At 43.9% G+C, this 18,843-nt stretch overlaps 1 protein-coding gene across 3 annotated transcripts in view; it reads right to left on the bottom strand.

Moving 5' to 3' along the window:
- Window positions 1–18,025, bottom strand: part of LOC306968376 (dematin-like) — a 37,418-nt gene extending 19,393 nt beyond the window's left edge. For all 3 annotated transcript variants that reach the window (XM_079563720.1, XM_079563721.1, XM_079563722.1), the window contains exons 1-5: window positions 17,943–18,025; window positions 4,197–4,254; window positions 3,518–3,555; window positions 3,343–3,417; window positions 317–445 (exon numbers count right to left, since the gene is read on the bottom strand). In XM_079563720.1, the coding sequence (XP_079419846.1) occupies window positions 317–445; window positions 3,343–3,417; window positions 3,518–3,532 (219 nt within the window). In that variant the 5' untranslated portion in view covers window positions 3,533–3,555; window positions 4,197–4,254; window positions 17,943–18,025. The remainder of the gene's footprint in view (window positions 1–316; window positions 446–3,342; window positions 3,418–3,517; window positions 3,556–4,196; window positions 4,255–17,942) is intronic.
- Between the last annotated feature and the right edge of the window lie 818 nt (window positions 18,026–18,843).

The following is an 18,843-nucleotide window of genomic DNA, read 5'->3' as shown; positions in this document are numbered from 1 at the left end:
CTTGTGTGTTAGCATGTGATGTCAACTCCTTATAACTGTATTGTGAAGTAACTTCACTTATTGCTGTGATATTTATATTTATTTTACTGCTAATAATGTATGGTCAGATTCGCTCGTAGAGAGGGGGCGGAGTTAACTGAATCGAAGTGTCTTGTCTTCCGGGTTTGCAAAATAACCCCAGAAAATACTTATATTTCTCACAAAAAATAGTATTCCATAGTGGTAGAGGTAAAATATATCATATAAATGCCTATACTTTACTTTGTGATGGCTAAAAAAGCAGGATACAGATGCTTTAAAATAACTTTGCACTGACCTCTACAGGAGAGTAGCAGTAGTGCGGCTGGTACAGCATGAGGTCCGGCCGCTCGATCTCCAGAATGGCCTTGTCTCTGGGCAGAGCCGCCAGGTCTTTGTATCCGATCACTCCCCCATCCACACGGGCCTGAAACACGGGACAGCCATGACACAAATATACACTACACGCCTGAAACACGGGACAGCCATGACACAAATATACACTACACGCCTGAAACACGGGACAGCCATGACACAAATATACACTACACGCCTGAAACATGGGACAGCCATGACACAAATATACACTACACACGCCTGGAACACGGGACAGCCATGACACATATATACACTGCACACGCCTGAAACACGGGACAGCCATGACACAAATATACACTACACACGCCTGAAACACGGGACAGCCATGACACAAATATACACTACACACGCCTGAAACACGGGACAGCCATGACACAAATATACACTACACGCCTGAAACACGGGACAGCCATGACACAAATATACACTACACACGCCTGAAACACGGGACAGCCATGACACAAATATACACTACACACGCCTGAAACACGGGACAGCCATGACATATATATACACTACACGCCTGAAACACGGGACAGCCATGACACATATATACACTACACAAGCCTGAAACACGGGACAGCCATGACACATATATACACTACACGCCTGAAACACGGGACAGCCATGACACATATATACACTACACACGCCTGAAACACGGGACAGCCATGACACAAATATACACTACACACGGGCCTGAAACACGGGACAGACATGACACAAATATACACTACACGCCTGAAACACGGGACAGCCATGACACAAATATACACTACACGCCTGAAACACGGGACAGCCATGACACAAATATACACTACACGCCTGAAACACGGGACAGCCATGACACAAATATACACTACACGCCTGAAACACGGGACAGCCATGACACAAATATACACTACACACGCCTGAAACACGGGACAGCCATGACACAAATATACACTACACACGCCTGGAACACGGGACAGCCATGACACATATATACACTACACACGCCTGAAACACGGGACAGCCATGACACAAATATACACTACACACGCCTGAAACACGGGACAGCCATGACACAAATATACACTACACACGCCTGAAACACGGGACAGCCATGACACAAATATACACTACACACGCCTGAAACACGGGACAGCCATGACACAAATATACACTACACACGCCTGAAACACGGGACAGCCATGACACAAATATACACTACACACGCCTGAAACACGGGACAGCCATGACACAAATATACACTACACACGCCTGAAACACGGGACAGCCATGACACAAATATACACTACACACGCCTGAAACACGGGACAGCCATGACACAAATATACACTACACACGCCTGAAACACGGGACAGCCATGACACATATATACACTACACACGCCTGAAACACGGGACAGCCATGACACAAATATACACTACACACGCCTGAAACACGGGACAGCCATGACACAAATATACACTACACATGCCTGGAACACGGGACAGCCATGACACATATATACACTACACACGCCTGAAACACGGGACAGCCATGACACATATATACACTACACACGCCTAAAACACGGGACAGCCATGACACATATATACACTACACACGCCTGAAACACGGGACAGCCATGACACATATATACACTACACACGCCTAAAACACGGGACAGCCATGACACAAATATACACTACACACGCCTGAAACACGGGACAGCCATGACACAAATATACACTACACGCCTGAAACACGGGACAGACATGAAACAAATACACGTCCACACACGCCTAAAACACGGGACAGAAATGACACAAATATACACAACACACGCCTGAAACACGGGACAGACATGAAACAAATACACGTCCACACACGCCTGGAACACGGGACAGCCATGACACAAATATACACTACACGCCTGAAACACGGGACAGACATGACACATATATACACTAGACACGCCTGAAACACGGGACAGACATGACACAAATATACACTACACACGCCTGAAACACGGGACAGCCATGACACATATATACACTACACACGCCTGAAACACGGGACAGCCATGACACAAATATACACTACACACGCCTGAAACACGGGACAGCCATGACATATATATACACTACACGCCTGAAACACGGGACAAACATGAAAACAGGTTGCGTTGAAATGTTTTACCGTGAAACAAATGGCACTTTTGGACTTTTTGTAAAGAAATAGTAGTGGTAAGAGTAGTAGTAGTGGTAAGAGTAGTAGTGGTAAGAGTAGTAGTGGTAAGAGTAGTAGTGGTAAGAGTAGTAGTGGTAAGAGTAGTAGTGGTAAGAGTAGTAGTGGTAAGAGTAGTAGTAGTGGTAAGAGTAGTAGTAGTGGTAAGAGTAGTAGTAGTGGTAAGAGTAGTAGTGGTAAGAGTAGTAGTAGTGGTAAGAGTAGTAGTAGTGGTAAGAGTAGTAGTAGTGGTAAGTGTAGTAGTGGTAAGAGTAGTATTGGTAAGAGTAGTAGTAGTGGTGGTAAGAGTAGTAGTAGTGGTAAGAGTAGTAGTAGTGGTAAGTGTAGTAGTGGTAAGAGTAGTAGTAGTGGTAAGAGTAGTAGTAGTGGTAAGAGTAGTAGTGGTAAGAGTAGTAGTAGTGGTAAGAGTAGTAGTAGTGGTAAGAGTAGTAGTAGTGGTAAGTGTAGTAGTGGTAAGAGTAGTAGTAGTGGTAAGAGTAGTAGTAGTGGTAAGAGTAGTAGTGGTAAGAGTAGTAGTGGTAAGAGTAGTAGTAGTGGTAAGAGTAGTAGTAGTGGTAAGAGTAGTAGTGGTAAGAGTAGTAGTAGTGGTAAGAGTAGTAGTAGTGGTAAGAGTAGTAGTAGTGGTAAGTGTAGTAGTGGTAAGAGTAGTATTGGTAAGAGTAGTAGTAGTAGCAGTAATAGTAACAGTACTGCAGTCTTCAGTCTTCTTACCGTGATGGTGACTGGCGAGCCCGGGACGCTGGGTCTCAGGGACAGGACACTCCCTGGACTGGTCTGGGCGGACGGCTGCAATAGGAGAACATTCATTACACTTTGTTCAAATAAATGATGAGAAACAATCAGCAGAATCAGGAAATGAAAAGGGAATCAGGCGAATGAGTCTTACCTTCGGCATCATCATGTTCCTGTCGGAGCTGCCACTTCCTGAAACATTTCCGAGCAAAGCTTTAGTACCACAAAGACATCAACCCTGTGATTGGCTGGAGTTTGAAAGTGGTCACAGGTTTGGAGCCAGAAACAGGAGTGGACTGTGGAGCAGAGCGTTCAGCTGTTTGTGTCAACACAAAGAGATGGATCCAGAATCTCTCTCACTTTCCCTCTCGCTCTGCTCCAGAGGACGACAAACTGCGGCCCGTGGGCTGGATCCGGCCCCACAAGCACTTTTGTCCGGCCCTTGACTCTTTCCATAATTCATACACTTTTTCTGTAACTGCGCAATTTTATATATTTACTTCATTTAACAGTCACATTAAAATATACATTATATTGATATTTTCAAATAACAAACGCACCCAGGATAAAATAACTGATATATTTACAGGTTGAAAACTTCCCTCGTACTGCTTTGAACAGAGAAATGACGGCAATTTAAAAAGAAAATCAAACACAACGTCAAACTCTTGAGCAGCCCGACCAGAACGTATGCAGGGAAAATAGTTGACCAATGTCATTATTTTACTTTATTTCTTTATTTCAATCTTCTTAATGACATTTAAAATCATTTTGTTTTGTGTTTGAGTTTTTATACTTCTCACTGCTGTTGTTGATTAGGATTGAACTTTTACCTCAGGGACGAAGGGGAGAGAAGGCGGTCATGGCGTCCAGCGGCGGCGCCTTCAGCTTCTGCAAAATAAAACACACATTTATCACAGTTTGTCTTCATCTGTAACATCTGACAGAACTCAAAGGCTGATCTATAAATCAGAAATAAACCCATCCAATGATTGATCAGTGAGGAACAGACCAGGGCTCATTCACAACAACCTGGTTTAGTCTGTGTCCACTTCATCTCTTCAAATAAACCCCATTTGTCATTCATTTGGTGATAAAGTGGCGTTGCAAAGAACCGGAGCTGAGCGTACGGAAAGGAAGGATGTTCCAGACTGTTCATTTTGTCGACTAAAATATTTAGCCATAATTTTAGTCAAAGTGATATTTGTGTGACTAAAATATAAAGGAGAGACTAAAATCCTCCAAACGTCACTGACAGAGGAACAGCTCTGAGCGCTGTTCATGTGGAGCAGCTCCATGAAGCAGAGGCCATTAAACATCATTATGCGTAATATTATAAATGCACTAAGTCCACTAAATTTGTCTTAGATTTAGTTGACTAAATCTAGACTAATATGAAAATACATTTTTGTCTACAGAGTAAGATTCAAATATGCTCTCAGAATGAACAGCAGGTTTTAACGTCTTGACTATAAATGAAGGAAGAATAAATCCTGGACGACTGAAAACAGACAAACAACCAAAAGATAAACAAACCAATCAGTCATTTCAACAGAATTCACCCTTAAAACGAAAGAAGCTTTTAGATTTGGGTAAAACCAATCTGCTTGGTGAAGGCGGGGTGAAGAGGTCAAAGAGTGTTCTGGAAAGTGCTCACTGTTCACATCAATCCAAGCAGTATTTTGATATATATATAACAACAGAGCGACACGTGTTTGATTCAAAGTCAAAATAAATGTGGGATCTTTGAAAGTTTGTACTGACTGTAGGAAACATGAGCGGCTCTGGAGGGTCCACAGCCTTCGCTCTGGCGCAGATTGTAGAAGACTGTCACTATCTATAGACCGCCCAAAAGATGTCCCCTCTTTATTAATGAATTCTCAGAGTTTCTATCAATTTTACACAGCTCTTTTAATATGATCATTCTAACCGGTGATTTTAACCTACACATAGAAAACCGAGTTTCTGAATGTTCTTAATTTTATGGACTTCACACAACACAGCCAACTCACGAGAAAGGACACAGTCTGGACCTGGTCATCACGTATGGCCTGTCCACTACTGTGTCCTGTTTCTGACCATTACTGCGTGTTTTTTAATGTCACCGGTTTGATTCAGCTAAAGTCCTCGGCAAAAACTGTGAGGAAACGTAATTTCACCCCTGAAGTGGCTGCAAAATGTATTGATGCTTTACAACAAATTCCTCCAGTGACTTTACTGCAAACTGTGATTTTATTGTTGACAACTTTAACAGTAAACTACTCACTGCCCTCGATACAGTTGCACCATTCAAACTTAAAAAGATTAATCCTAAACCCCTTCCCGCTTGGAGAAACGAGGAGCTAAAACAACTTAAGAGAAATTGCAGGAAGGCCGAGAGGAGATGGAGGAAAAGCAAAATAACCATAAATTATCAAATATTTCGTGCCCAACAAAAGACCTACAATACAGCAATAAGAAATGCAATAAACAAATTATTTTCCACAATAATCACCGATCATAAAAATAACCCACAAGTCTTATTCTCAACGATAGAAAATGTTTTAAACCCTAATTTAAACAAAACTCCTTTTAACCCACAGATGCCCTCTGTGAGGCGTTTGCAGACACTTCAGAGGAAAGATAGACACTATCAGATGTAATATTTTATCTACCCAAAGTAACACGGCTCTAAATACATCTGATGGTCTATTTGTTCCAGAGGAAACACTGGACAGTTTTGTCCTGGTTAAAGCTGAGATGTTTGATAAAGCTTTCTCCTCAGTGAGGCCCACCACTTGTCTTTTGGACCCGGTCCCAACGCCGTTTTTTAAAACATTTTATGGATCTTTTAGAGACGAGCTTCTAAACATGATGAATTGCTCTCTTCAGACGGGGGTCTTCCCTGCTGCGTTCAAAGGGGCGGTGGTGAGGCCCCTGTTGAAGAAGAGCAATTTGGACTGTAAAGATTTTAACAATTTCAGACCAGTTTCCAACTTACCATTTTTAAGCAAAATCTTAGGAAAACTTAATGATTTTATTACTGCACAAAATGTTCTTAAGCCCTTTTAAAGATTTTAAATGACTTTAGATTAAATTACGACTCACAGAAGGTCACAGTGTTGGTTCTTCTGGATCTGAGCGCTGCCTTTGATACAGTCGACCACACTATTCTTTTAACTCGTTTAAAACACATGGGCCTCTCCGGTGCTGCACACAAATGGTTTACTTCCTACCTCACAGACAGGACGTTCATGGTGAGTGTGGATACCTGCTCCTCTAAGGTGCATGGAATTACATGTGGTGTGCCGCAGGGTTCGATTCTGGGCCCAGTGCTTTTTAATCTGTAAATTCTCCCTCTTGGTGATGTCATCAGGAGACATGGAGTCAACTTTCACAGTTATGCTGATGATACACAGTTATACATCTCCATGTCTCCTGATGACACCAGGCCGATAGATGCACTTTTTAACTGCATTTTAGAATCAAATTCTGGATGGCAGAAAACTTTCTCCAGCTTAACCAGGACAAAACTGAAATGTTAATCATCGGCCCAGAGAGAGAGACTTTTACCCAAACTACAGTCACTGTCTATGAATCCTTCCTCACAGGTGAAGAACCTGGGTGTAATTTTTGACTCTTAAGCTGGCGTTTATTCCACACATTAAGAATATCACAAAGACCGGTTTTTACCATCTAAAGAACATAGCCAGAGTCGCCCCATTCTCTCTCGGGCCAACACGGAGACGCTAATGCATGCTTTTATCACCAGTCGTATCGACTACTGTAAGGCCCTGCTTTCTGGTCTTCCCAAAAAGAGGATCTCAGGTTTACAGCAGCTCGAGTCCTGACGAAGACCAGGAGGCGGGACCACATTACACCGGTTTGAGAATCGCTGCATTGGCCCCGTGTGTTTCAGGGTCGATTTTAAAGTTCTTTTAATGTTTTTTAAATATCTTAATGGTCTTGGTCCTTCTTATCTTTCAGAACTGCTTTTACCTTATGAACCTTCACGGCCCCTTCGCTCCTCCGGCAGGGGTCTCCTAGTTATTCCTAAAGTCAACAAAAAGACTCATGGTGAGGCGTCTTTGCAATATTACGGCCCTCGCCTCTGGAACCACCTGAGGAGGAGCTCAGACCTGAGGAGGAGCTCAGACCTGAGGAGGAGCTCAGGGCTGCAGAGAACGAAAATGTTTTTAAGAGCAGGCTCAAGACCCACCTTTTTAGCTTAGCCTTTAACTGACTAATCTATTTATTTAGTCCTAATGTAAAAAATGTATATATATGGGAGGTTGTCCCAGGCGCATTGTTTTAAATGTTGTAATCTGTAAAGCACTTTGTGATGCCTTTAGTATGAAAAGCGCTTTATAAATAAAGTTTGATTGATTGATTTAAATACATACTTTGAATTGCCTTGTGTATGAATGATTAAACCTGCCTCATATTCATCACATAATAAACTGACTCACATATGACAGACGGCTGTTTTTAGTCCGGGTTTGTCCATGTTGTTGTTGCGAGTCTATTTTAAGACGTGGCAGTGTTGTTTCCATAGCGATCCTCCAGCACTCATCCCTACTACAGAACTACTACTCCAGTGTACTCCTGTGTACTCCTGTGTACTCCTGTGTACTCCTGTGTACTCCTGTCTACTTGTACTATGAATAAATCCTGCAGTACACCCAAAGAAACCTCGGAGCATTGGAGGAGGGACTGAAGGGTATTAAACACACTTCTGAGGCCTGGGATACCTCCAGGTCGCTATAGTAACGGCTCCGCTACGTCCAATCAGCTGTGAGCTAAACGAGTGGGCGCCACAACAGAACTCCCACATCCAGACGCTTCGTTCTGCAGCGGTCCATCTTAACTCAAACTCTCTCTCTACCATGTTTGAGATTCATCCAGGAAGTGACTCCAACATGTCTGTGTCGCTCCCTGGTCTTTCCCACACTAATCATTCACTAAGACTGACATGTTTGGTATCCACGTGTAGCACGGAAGGCTGTGACCGAGACAATGCAAAAACGGGTCAGTGCTCAAGAGGTGTTTATTGAGCCTTTTTCCAAAGTGCAGAATATTTAGAGTGAGAGAAAAATGACCAAACATGATCAGAGTTTTCAAATGTCCACACTGAGTTCTGCAGTAACTCCAGTCATTGGTTGAGAAGCTCACAAACTCAAAACATTCTCCAAGCACATGTTACCTCCACTGTAACACTGACCCACAAGCCCCTCCCACTGGGCATTTCTTTTACAATAAAGAACTCTGTAAAGGTACAGAAAATATGCATCATATTCCAACAATACACAGAGCTCAAATAATAAATAAGTATATTCAAAGCATGGATTTTAATAGTACTTAAAGGGACTATACAGAGTTCAAAAATGTTAAAACTATGTATTTTCCTCCCCCTACATGTTCCAGCCATGTCCTGATGTGTAGAGTGAGCTCAGACCTGTTCACCACAACTGCCTCTAAAACCCTGCACTGTCACTCAGAAAGGTGTTACTTCAGGTCTGAAGTGCCGTCATGCACGAGCTTAATATAGAAGCTGCAGTTACACGTATGACCTGAGGTGGCAGTAGTGGTTTGGCGAGACGGTGGACAGGTATGTGGTAGTACGATCGAGAGTACACAGCGGCTAAAGACAAATATCCACAGGCGCATGTGCAGACAAAGAGACTAAACGTTTTCATTCCACTCGTTAACAACATCTGACCTTTCCATAAGACTCCACACTCTACACATCTGCACATTTATTGAGCTAAAAACACATTTTGAATATTTTACTGATGTTTTCACTAGAAACTAATTTATTTAGAAATAGTGATGCACCGATACCACTTTTTCTAAAACCGATACGAGTACGAGTACTTTGATGTAAGTACTCGCCGATACCGAAAACCGATACGAGTACAAGGCATTTTCTTCAACATTCTTACTTTTTTCACAGCAGATTGGTTTGTAATTAGTTAATTTACTCAAGTACATTTCCTTAAGTAAAGTAGGCGACACATTTAAGAGCAGTTATATTAGAATTGTGCTGATGCCATTTATTTATTTATTATTATTTTCATTCAATATAATTTTTTAATTTTTATGTCTCTGTCCATCATAGACAGAAAAGCCCATGTCCTAAAGCTCCCAATGCCTGAGCTTTATTCATTTATGTGTTTTTATGTAACAATTGTATTGAGATGTTTCTTAAATGGTCTCTTTTCATCTTTACTTCAGCTCCTGTAGATTTTCTCGTGTGTTTGTAGTAACTTAGCGAGTAGCTACAGCGTTTTCATTGTTCTGCTGCAGCTCATTTTCCCTCAATATAAACATGCTGTATCTCTTTCATTTGGATTTTCTGAGGACTTTTTAGTCGCTGGGTTAGTTTTTCAGATGAATAAACCCCTGGGCTTAAAACGGCGTCAGAATGGCCAAAACTGTTAGCCGCGAGTTAGCATCGTTAGCCTGTATGTTGTAAACACTGCAGCGAGTTAGCATCGTTAGCCTGTATGTTGTAAACACTGCAGACGCTGCAGCGCTAACAACATTAAGCTCTGGTTAAATCCAGCTCAGACTCTGGTTTAGAGAGCGCAGTCTGTAATAAAGTCAGCTCTATGTGGATTATTGTGTTTACACTAAACTATTCTCCAGTTTGTTGCTTCTTCTCTCCTCAGTGAGAGCTGCGCCTCGTAGCTGCGCCTCGTAGGTGCGCCTCGTAGCTGCGCCTCGTAGCTGCGCCTCGTAGCTGCGCCTCGTAGCTGCGCTGGCCGCACGTTAAGTGGTATCGGTTTCTGGTATCGGGACCTCATGAATGAGTACGAGTATGAGCACAAGCATGTGGTATCGGCCCGATACCCGATACTGGTATCGGTATTGGTGCATCCCTATTTAAAAACTAAACTAGATCCAAAATCCCCCTGAGCCAGTCTTTGGAGCTAATGTCACAAAATTAAACTTTTATTCCTATTCACCTGCAGCACCTCGTCTCCAAGTGCTTGGAAATAGAGGAATGGAACCAGAGACCTTCCTGTAAACAGTGGGCTCTTATCAGTGGCTGCAGCAGGACGGAGGGGGACACAGAGGGGGCCCTGGGGGGGGCTCTGGGGGGGCATGTGTCACAGATAAGGACCCACTTCTGAGAATGGCAACGGATTCAACATTGACGTAGTAGAAACGTCATGAACAAAAAAGACAAAATAGATGATTAGTAGAACTAGTGGAATAGGCACTTGTGTACACATTATATCACGTCTGTGAAGAGAAATGTTTTGGAACACTATGGCATCTCCTGGACTGAATGAAGAAGATTTGTTGGGTTAAAGATGAACTATGTATAGCACTTTGAGATGATTGGTTCATCTGTAACCGGGTCCATTGTCCACCTGGTACAGTCCTGATCCCGATGACCACTTGAAAATGGCACCATAATAAAAAAATCACATTTTTGTGTGGTTGAGTCTTCACAGGTTTCCAAGCAGGACTCCAATATGCAACAAGAAGACATTGGAGAGACAAACATCTCTTTTGTAGAAAATCAGAAGCCTTTGTTATCGTCATGTTTTAGTTTAATGCCCTCAGGTTTTTACCCGTCTGTGATTCAAACAAATCCCTATTCAAACTCATTTATCCCTCCTGCCACAAGCTTCCTAAATTCAAACTAAGAGTTTGTGTTATTTTCCGGTCTCGCTGGACCTGTTCTGTAAATGTCAATGTAAATGTTTGTTCTGTGAGTGTCTGTGTCGCTGCCCTTCACTGGATTAATAAAGTTTTCTGATTATGAAACAACTCAAATAGGCCTTTTGTAGCTGATCAAAGTTTACGACAAATCTGTGCAAAAACATTCTGTCAGGGAGGCACACTGTCATGACGTCCTGATGGCAGAGGAAAAATGATGATCATTTTTGAACCTGGTCGGGTTGTGGAGCTGCTGAGGTGGGACGCAGTAACACAGTCCTTTAGAATTTCTGAAAATATTCTGATTATTATGGAACAAAGGAGCCATTGGAAAACCCCTAAAATGTCACCAGCACTGAGCAACTCAACAACCCAACCAACGCCCAATTTTTGTTTGCGTTTGGCATCAGGGTGTCATGGCAGTGTAAATACCTGACGGAAAATGACACTGAGCCACATTTTTGCACAGATTTGGCCCAAAGGCAGGTGGTCCTACACTTTGATCAGACTATTCCAGTTCAATGGTTGCTAAAAGTCTTGCTCTTTCTTTTGTCTCACTCCCATTTCTTCTTGTTGCATATTGAAGTTCTACTTGGAACTTTGTTCAGATCCAACCATGCAAAATGTGATTTTTCAGTGGTCTTAAAGGCTCGATAAGTCAGAGCCATCAGCTTGACTGTAAATGAAGCGGAAACACGTTTACTTCATGCTGTAGCCAACAGGTGGCACTGTGGTGTGTCCACACTTAGATCCGCTGCGATCACTTTATCACATCTGTAAATATGATCCCGCTGTTGTTCTGTGTCAATTGTTGTTTGCTGTCTGATCCCAGTGTCCTTTGGGAGCGGTGCACCTCCTGGCCAGCGGGGGCAGGAGTGTGTTTGCTATTTCCAGTTCGCTATTGTTTTTCTCCTGGAATGGGAAAGGCCACTTGATGCGTTCCTGTCTGGTCTTTGTGTGTGCGCTCAGTCACGCACAACGACCAAAGATGTTGTTAGCATTTGGCCTCTCCCAGCATATTCCTGTAGCTAAGTTAGAAGGGACCACGCTCTTCCACGAGCACAGAGACCAGACAGGTACGGATCAACTCGTCTAAGCTCAGGTAAGAACACGCCACAGTATGGGAAACACTGGCCTGTTCCTTTAAGTGTTGTCTTGAGGAGGTGACGTCATAGTTGGAGCGTCACTTATCATTGGCTGATAATGTCAGAGACTGGCCAATCAGGGAGCAACTGGCCTTACCCATCATGGGAGAAAAATAGCTTCCAGTTCACCTTTGGCTGCTACGTCGTTGTTAGCAACAGTTAGCCCCGATGAGCCCAAGGTGAGGACTGAATGATGTCGTACGGATCTTTAACTAAACACACAATTACCCCTAAACTCTTAAACCGATTAGCACTAGTGGCTAGCAGCTAAAAGCTAACTTTATATGCTACGATGTGCAACGGCTCTTTACTTTGCACAACTTTAAAAGCCGTTTAATCTGTAGCTGATTTTAAAGAGGGGGTGTTCTGCTTTTGTCAGTCCCACAGCACCAGTCTATATCTCACTACAATGATGACAAACCTTCTGTTGGTCTGTCAATGCAGTAAATTAGAATAACTGCCTTGTATAAAATGTCTCTCTCAAAATGGCTGTAGTGAATGTCTTGAAATAGGCCTCTGACTCTTTAAGAACCTCTGAGCCTTTAGACACGCCCCCTCCACACGCTGTCTGTGGCATCAGTGGGGAGGGGGTTCTGCTGAGGAGCAGTGGTTGGTTACTCGACTGGTGACCAAAGCTCGGAGGCGTCTCCAGGAGGTGGGGGCGTTCCTAGGAGGACTCAGGCAAACCTATCCCTAAAATGGCCGCCATCAGAGTTTTTACAGATGACTCAGAAATACGTGAATGTGCCAAGGCAACACTTCAGGCATGTTTTTAATGAGGGAGTGACAGAATAACATGATGGAAAGCTTGAATAATACCCCCCCTTTAATGACTTTATGTGAGCGATGTATCGGCGCTAACATTAGCTGTAGCTCTGATGTGAGTCCTCTGTCTCACCCCTGATCCAGCCTGTGATGTCAGCTGCTGTCCCATTAGAAGTCGCTAACACACTGGTATTTGGGAGCCTGGCAGTTGTTTCCGGGGCAGGGACAGCATGTGCAGTCATTTGTGCTTTGATTCGAAAAGTCGGATTGTGCCCAATAAGTGAACTCGTAATGCGCACGCGCAGCGCTCCCGGTCAAAGGTCAATCGGGATAAATGCCCTCTCTCCCAGTAAAGCTTATGTAAAATATGCATGAATAAAGATTGTTTAACAGGCGTCTAAACTGTGGGACATTAACAGATCATCCAAAACATATGCAGGGTGAGTATCAGTGCTTCCACAGACACATTAGTGTTCATTTCCAATCGCAGGTGGTACAAGCTAAATCACATCTCGACTTATTGGGTTGGGGGACAATTGTTTCCTGAAAATGACACACTATATATAAAGTGTACTCTAGAAAAGCAGAAAGTAAGTCATCTTTACTGTTATACTACACAATGCTTTGGCTACATGTTTCTCTCAGCATTGTCTGAGGGAGGAGGGATTATGAAGATGTGTATGAAGGAAAGGCTAAATGGCAAATGCCTGAAGTTGTATAAAGTCATGCAGCGAAGGAAACAATAAACATACACAGCAAAACATGTACAATAGCACCTTCCATGTGCCCTGTTGGTCACATACTTCAGGTAATTTGTTCTGATAATGCACTCGGCTCCGTACTGGGCACTGACGTAAAACATTTCCCTCACTATCCACATGTGTAGAAACTGAAAGCTTTTCCTGCTTAATAATCCCACAGAATTGGTTTCATTGACATTGACCAGGTTCACAAAGCAGGAATTTTCTTCCGAGCAACATGAAACATAAAACGTAAATAATAAACTATAAAAACTTTAAAGCTTAAAAGGGGCACAGAAAAGTGGCTTACACATACATAAAGAATAAAATGTAATAAAAACCTCATTCCGTCTCCCCAGGCCCCAGGCTGACTGCAGTTACGTGGGCCTACACTTCCAGACTCATGGTAAAGTCTGTTCACCGGCGTCACGGCACGAGCACACGTATGTGCAGCAGTAACTCCATCGATCTCCACCACCTGCTCCACTGAAGGAATCATCAAGGATCTGCCAGAGTCTCTGCGTCTTGTGTCTGACACGTCCTCTTCGTAGCCGTTAGCGATAGCCGCGTTTCCACACAAATAACTTCAAATGAGCCAAATGTCCATCGTCCGACACAGCGACTCATGTGTGTCTGCTCCACCCGAGCCTCTCACTCAACATACAAACATATAACACATGATTTAAACTAGTTATCTGCACTCTCTCGTCTTCAAACACGCCTCTGCGCTGTCAAATCACACGTCCCCTCTGAGCAATCCCATCATTCATTGCGCCAACTGAGATTACGATTTCGGTGCTTGGATCGGGCAATCCTGCTCTGGTCAGACGAGGCGAGAGAGCCAAAGTTAACGCCTCATCATTCTCATGTAGAAGATGGAGGGTCCTTATGTGCGGTCACTGAGCGGGACAAGAGGAGACACAGAGGAACCACTCGAACAAAACAAGGGGAAACAAACTGATACAGATTAGAATTTATACAAAATACCTCCAAAAAGGAACAAAAGGAGCAGACTAACCCCTCTAAAGGAGCAGACTAACCCCTCTGCCACGGTGCTATTTGTGGATGGGATTAATCCACATTTGGGGAATTAAAGCCACAAACGCAGCATGCTCTGAAAAATGGGAGGATTATTTTTAACGGGGTCAAAAATTGAATTGGCCACGGTTTGCAAAAAAACTGCAATTGTTTGGTCCCGGCCCTAGAGAGGACCCTATTGTACATGTTGAGTAGCAACTTACTACATTTGAGATAAATAATACTTTCTCCTGCACTACACTTCTATAAAGGCTTGTATGAAGTTAGCCTCATAATGCTAACCTCAGAACAACAGGTCAAAGCCAACCACTCAACAATCCTATTGTGGTAACCATGGTAACGGGACTTGGTTTATGGTTAATCTCTGTGTAACGGCTGGACCGATCCACATGAAACAAAAACTGTCCCAAAGTCCAGCGTCTTCTCTCTCAGGTCACATGACTGTCTCATACAGGCGTCCCAGCGTGGAGACAAAGGCACTTTCAGCAGAAGATGAGCAAAGATGATTCTTCAGCCACTGAAGAGTTACAGCCAGAAGAAGAAGAGCACGGCACACTGGAGGCCGCGGGACAGAGCCTGGAGGCCGCGGGACAGAGCGCCGCGGGACAGAGCCTGGAGGCCCGCGGGACAGAGCGCCGCGGGACAGAGCCTGGAGGCCGCGGGACAGAGCCTGGAGCGGGACAGAGCCTGGAGGCCGCGGGACAGAGCCCGGAGGCCGCGGGACAGAGCCCGGAGGCCGTGGGACAGAGCGCCGCGGGACAGAGCCTGGAGGCCGCGGGACAGAGCCTGGAGGCCACGGGACAGAGCCTGGAGGCCGCGGCAGATGTTGCAGGGGAAGTCGCTCTGAGAGTTCCATGAATGGGCTCGTAATCCCCACTCCCTCCACACACACACACGCGCACACACACTCACGTGCACACACACACACTCTCTTCATTGGTCACTGTCCCTTGCATGCGGTCTCTGTAAACACTATGGAAAGCACTTGAGCAGCAGATGCAGCGTCACAAACTCCCTGATTGGCTCACACGTGTGTCCCGCACGTAAAGGCGGAGCTGTGGCTGAAGTATAATCCAGTTTGAGAACCACTGACCCAGAATGTTCCGCAGTGTGCATTTCAATCACAAAGCTTCTGTTCGGTTTCCTCTCTCTGGGACAGGATATTGCGATGGCTGTAACAAAAACCACGTCCCGTGGCCTGGGGCAAGGTCCGAAAGCTCCAGGCTCCAGGAGGCGTGGCCTGGGGCGAGGTCCGAAAGCTCCAGGCTCCAGGAGGCTGTCGTTGATAAAAACATCTACAACAGCCTTCAGATTGAAATGAGTCAAAGAGAAGAAGAAGTCCAGGATCAATCCAGTGAATGGCCTCGGTCTAATTCTATTCAGTTGAAAAGTTTCTGAATCTCTTGACTCCCGCCTGCACTGAGCACATTCTCAGTCGGCTTTAAGCCAATCTAAGCTTCTTGAAAAAAACCTTGATACAGCAACAAAAACCAGGATGGAAACGCAAAAACAGAGCGACAAAATCGTGCTGGAAAAGCCACCAACAAACACATGACTAAGAGTGACAAAAAGGGCGGCCCGGTGGCACAGCGGTTAGCACTCGCACAGCTAGAAGGTCCCGGGTTCGATTCCCACCTGGACGGGGCCTTTCTGTGTGGAGTTTACATGTTCTCCCTGATAAGTCCACTTAAAACATGTACACTAGGATGAGAGAGAGTGTGGGACAAGGCTATATCATATACTTTATTTGTGCTGTTATTACAGACGCAGTGCTCGTCTCTGGGGCCTTTACTTGTGAAAGAGAGAAAAGCTCCTCCATAATAGAGATAATCACGCCCTGTGATTTCAACACGTATATTGAAGCATCAGATTGAAAATGAAGCCATTTGGAGTGATTTTGTTTCATTACATTCAAGCAAACTTTTGTAGTACTTTAGTTTTTGCCATGACACATGTTTTCTAAAGGAAGATACAAGGCAATGTCAGATGTGAAGTCATGTGAAGGTTAAGCAGTGCTTTCAGAGCCTCAGTCGACCTCTTTTGAACATAAGCCACGCCCTCTCACGAGCACCACAGTCACATGGTGCCAAAGCGGCGCCGCCTGTACGAACACGCGTGTGCCATGTTGTGTTTGCGCGGAGGATCTTACAGACTGTCCCTTTAACGCTTCGTCCTGACTTTATTCGATACCAGTACTGTACCCATACTTGGTTTTCAATACCCATACCTGAATGATTAAAATATGTGTCATGTTACATACATGTACAGCCAGATCAATGGTGTTGAAGCTGGGGAACCTGACTTTGTTCTGGTCAGTTTAGTTTCATTTCTAGCTCTCATAATCCCTCCTGCAGGTCCCAATGGTTCAAACAAAACAACTCCATGCACTTGAGCGGAGCTGGGGGAACACCCACAAAATAAAATGCACTCATTTAGAATCTACTTCTATCTTCAATCGATCAATATAAACATAGGTAATGCAACAAGGTCTGTTTTTGCTGCGTTCACAACATACAAATATATGTACTCTGTGTATATGTACTCTGTGTATATGTACTCTAACAGAAAGGCAGGGACATTTACTTTCCAGTCAATGTCTTTCATATTTGTATCATTTACTTGAGGTAAAACAACCAAGAAACTTCCTTTAACGATCAAAGGACAGTTTTAACCCAATTTTTCTTTTGTTTTATTAAATTAAGATGTTTTCTGATACGAGGTGGTTATTATCTAAACTTTTTTCAGATACCAGGCTGGTAACATTTAATAGTGTCCAGCCCTATCCTGACACACAAAATACAATCTTCTATGTAGGGATTTGGATGCAGCAGTCTCCTCCTCCTCCTCCTCCTCCTCCTCCTCCTCCTCCTCCTGGACTCTCCTCCTGGATCCGTCCGTTACATAACCGCCTCCTCCTCCGCTCTGCCGCCTCTGCAGGTGCCTCTCCAGCCTCGCTCTCTCCCCGCTCTCCTCTGGAGTAAACGCTCCGCAGCTGGAGGTGAATGGGACTGATCTCGCGATGATAACGGCACCGCAGAGAGGGGGAGAGAGCGGGGGAGAGGGGGAAAGGGGGAGAGAGGGGACACGGGACGGACCGGCGCTGCGTTTGGTTACGATTACGCACGAGCGGAAACAAACGGCGTCTCTGTGATGTCATGACTCGTGTGTTGTAAATGTTTCCCAGAGACTTGGCAGAGGACACGGTCGTGAGGGTGAGCGCGCGGAGCACAGCGGCTCTTACCTGATGCAGCGGCCGGGCAGAGCTGCGCCTCCAGCGGGTTCACCTCCTGCTCTGCTGCGCTCGGCTCCGGGACTGAACTCTCCCTCTCTCTCTCTCCTCTTATCTGTCGGGGTCTCTCTGTCACGTGCGGGGAAAGGGGCGGGGCGTGATGCTGCAGCGAGCACGCGCTGGAACGTGCACCGATGGCACGCACAAGAACAAAAAACAAGCGAGCTCGTGCCAAAAATGCTCCAGGCGCAAAAACAATGTTGGAAAACCTTTCGTCTAATTACGAAATAAAGAAGGCCTATTATTATTATTACTATTACTATTAATATTAATATTACTGTTACTATTATTATTATTATTATTATTATTAATATTAATATTATTATTATTATTAGTAGTATTATTAATATTATTAATATTATTAATAATAATAATAATAAAATTATTATTATTATTATTGATAATGATATTATTATTAATATTATGAATATTAATATTGTTATTATTATTAATAATAATAATAATATTATTATGAAAAGTCGATCTTTTAATGTCCTGTCACTACTTATGTTTTGGGAAAGAAAGTTTCTTAAATTCCACCAGAGCTGAGCACATTTTCTCCAGTTTGGAAGAAAACGAGACGTGAACGAGGATGAAAACGCAACAAAAAACTAACAAAAAACAAATTCAAGTTACAAATAAAAGCAACAAAAACATGGTAGCAAAAAGTAAAGCTAAAAATGTGACAGAAATACAGCAAAACATTACACGGTACCAACGCAGTCTTAGCTTTCAGATGAGGCGTATTTGGTTGTGAACTTTCCAGTCGAGAAGCTTTAGATTTGCATAAAGCCAAACTGGAGAAAAAAGAAGCCTTTGTATCGATGGTGAACTTGGCTTTATCATTTCAGAA

This window comes from Gobius niger (genome assembly GCF_951799975.1).
Source record: "Gobius niger genome assembly, chromosome: 1".
Lineage (NCBI taxonomy): Eukaryota > Metazoa > Chordata > Actinopteri > Gobiiformes > Gobiidae > Gobius > Gobius niger.
This window is presented reverse-complemented; position numbering and strand designations above follow the sequence as displayed.